At 49.8% G+C, this 3,217-nt stretch overlaps 1 protein-coding gene across 1 annotated transcript; it reads left to right on the forward strand.

The window, feature by feature from the left end:
* The first annotated feature begins 305 nt into the window (after positions 1-305).
* On the forward strand, positions 306-2,088 carry ISCA2 (iron-sulfur cluster assembly 2). Its single transcript, XM_021542908.2, has 4 exons — positions 306-391; positions 552-711; positions 831-946; positions 1,139-2,088. The coding sequence occupies exons 1-4, from the start codon at positions 306-308 to the stop codon at positions 1,311-1,313; spliced, it is 537 nt and encodes a 178-aa protein (XP_021398583.2). The 3' UTR covers positions 1,314-2,088.
* Positions 2,089-3,217: the final 1,129 nt, after the last annotated feature.

Here is a 3,217-nt window from a genome sequence, read left to right on the forward strand (position 1 = left end):
GAAACGCCGGAGCCAGGGAGAAACCCTACAAGCCCTCATCCCTGCTCGCTGCTTAATTTATCACCCTTCACTGCTTTACGGCTGCGAACACCCCCACGAGCGAGCAGCAGCTCCGTGTCTCCGCGCGCCTGTGACGCGCTCCCGAGGCCGAGCACTGCCCGCGGCGGGCCCCGCTGCCGCCCGCGCTCTGCCGCCCGCCCCGCCGCCCGCCCTCTGCCTCCCGCCCCGCCGCCCGGCCCTCTGCCGCCCGCCCTCTGCCGCCCGCCCCGCCGCCGCCCGGCTGTGGGCGCGGCCGCACTTCCGCCATGGCGGCGGGGCGGGGCTGGGCCGGCATGGCGGCGCCGGCGGCGCTGCGGTGGTCCTGGAGGCTGGCGCAGGGCGGCCGGACGAGGTACGGTTCGCTTGGGCACTCGGCCCCTTGGACCCTCCCTCAGGGGTACGGAACGTCCCCGCTGCGCGGGTGGGGTTGGTGGCTGCCGGGGCTGGGCCCGCCGCCCGCTCCGGCGACACGGGCCCCTCTGAGGCGCCCCTCTCCCTTCTTCCCGAGGCAGCCGGTGCTCCGCCTCACCGTGCCCCGGCCCAGCGCTGCCGAGACCTCCGGTCCGCCCAGCTGGCTCCCTGCTGCGCTGGGCGTCGTCCTTCTCCGAGCCGGGCCCGACGGAGAGCGGCCCCAGCGAAGGACAGATCTTCCTCAGCGAGAGCTGCGTGAAGGTGGGGGCTCTGGGAGGGTTTCCACACTGCCTGCCCTGCCGTCACGCAGAGGAGACGTTTGAGTGTTCGCTAGTCTGTTCAGCAGGCCTTTTAATCCTTTTCCTTTTATTTCTTTGCAGAGGCTGCTGGACATTGCAGAAGGATCAGAGTTTCTCAGGTTGCAAGTTGAAGGAGGTGGCTGCTCTGGCTTCCAGTACAAGTTTTCCTTGGACACAGTTATCAATCCTGATGACAGGCAAGGACACAGGGACGTTTTGGTGGTCAGGTGTTACTATTCTTGGCAAAAATGGCAGGAGGGGTACGCGTAACATGATAGTATCTTACATGGAAGGGAAGAAGTCTGTAAGATAAGGAATATGCTGAGGTTCTGCTTCTCTGTAAGGTCTTTAGCACAGGTAATGGTTTAATATGCTGCTTTGTTTTGCAGGGTGTTTGAACAAGGTGGTGCCCGTGTGGTTGTGGATGTGGACAGCCTAGCCTTTGTGAAAGGATCCATGGTGGATTTCAGCCAAGAGCTGATACGAAGCTCCTTCCAGGTGGTGAGCAACCCCCAGGCAGAGAAGGGTTGCTCATGTGGGACTTCCTTCTCTGTCAAATTCTGACTGGACTTACCATGGATGGACACTGTTTGCAGACACTTTTGGCAGTTTCCAGAGAGTTTATGTTTGTTCTTTTCCCTGCTGCTCCCTCTCATCTCCCTTAACCTGTGACACAGCTGTTACACAATACTGCAGCTGTGTGTGTGTTTGCACTGAGCCTGTCTCCAAGATGTATTGGCCTTCTCTTCAGAAACAATGAAGTAACCATGAGCATGCACACAGGAGCATCTTCAGCATCTTGTGAACCACTGGCCAGGTGGTGCTGACTGGCCTGCCCTGTCCTGATGGTGGAACTACTTAACTGTCTCTGCAAGAGAAGGCTGTATATATGTGTTTGTTTATTGAAAGGTCTTACTAAAAAAAGTCTATGAGATTGATTGGTACTGCTTGTGCATTTACATGTGGGTAGAATCTGAGTTCTTTCAGGCTAGTGTTGCTTATTCTTTATCTTCCAAGCAAATGGGACTTGGAAGTCTTTCTCACATGTACTGCTGACAGTCCACTGCCCAGCATACAGTGGGCTTTTCCAGATACTTTTCTTTTTTCTTGCCAAACAGGATTCTCTTGGTCCCAGGAACCTATGGTGGCATTGCTGTAGGTTCCTGGGATGATGGTTTTTACTTGTCAGAGTAAGTGAAACAAACAAAAAAAAAAATGAGGTAGGAAGAATCAATAGCTTGTGTCTTTTATATATAAAAAGAAGAAACACACCTTGTGTGTGTATATATATATATAAAACCTTGTGTATATATATATAAATAAAATACACAGTTCTCTATGCTCCAGTGCTATTTAAGCCTGACTTGGAATTTTAGGTCATATGAATTCTCAGGTATTGTAGTGTGGTTTCTGCCTGCTCTTGCCAGCAGGAAGGGAGGTTAAGGAATACTGCCTAAGAGTTCACAAGTCCTTTTGACTTACAGTTGTCTGGGAGGCTTTTCCATAACTTCGTTTATGATTTCATCTCTGTCTAACATGCATGGTTTGATGAAAGACTAGAATAGCTCCCCTCCTTTCTAAGACCCCCATGGTATGGAAAGTCTAGAAGTTTCCAGAATAACATCATTTTAATTAGTCATTTTTTAAAGTTTTTTTCTCTGCCACTAGATGTCTTTTAAGTCAGTGATTCACCTGCTTCTGGATGAAAGGAGGATGGGGAAGCTATTTTTGTTCCCTCTTTTGTGTTTTATCTGATCATAACCAAATTTTTTAAGACTTGAATCTTTCATGTGAGTGTGGGAACAATGCATGACTTTAGTCTCAAGGGAACCACCTATGGCAAACTATGAGCTTTTCAAGGCCATGCCACAGGCATTTTTTGTTAAGCTTCCTAAAAGCCTTTTTAAACTATTTAGTAATGCCTATGTTCAGCAGTGTTTTGCCTATTTATTTCTGGTGCTCAAAGCTGATAGCCAGCTAGTTTTGGTTGCAGCAGCAGATGTAACAGGAGCTCGCATATCATCTGCTCTGACTTTGTCACATGGGGATGCACATGGATAGGATGTGGAGCTGTGGCTCTTTCAGTTTAGCCTTTTCCTTTTCCTGTAGCAAACAACCTCTGCGTAGTTATGTTGGCATCAGAAAGAGCTGTCACATTTTGTAAAAGGGACTAAAAGAATGTGGTTAAAAGATTTTTCTAAAGCCCTTCAGGGTGTTTTAACCCTACCTTTATTATCCCAGATCTTGAAGGTGGTGTCAGCCAGAACTGCCTTTGAAAAGTGTAAAACCTTAAAGCTTGTGTAGGTAGAATACATTAGATAAAATCAATTTCTTTCAGCTGGGATAGCTATAAGTAGGTCAGAGGAGTTGCTTTCTGAACCAGGAAGATCCATTCTTGATCCATTACACACAGACTGACCTAGGTCAAGCCTCTTTTGAGATCTTTTATGGGAAACCAAAGTGCAGCA

Source organism: Lonchura striata, chromosome 6, assembly GCF_046129695.1.
Source record: "Lonchura striata isolate bLonStr1 chromosome 6, bLonStr1.mat, whole genome shotgun sequence".
Lineage (NCBI taxonomy): Eukaryota > Metazoa > Chordata > Aves > Passeriformes > Estrildidae > Lonchura > Lonchura striata.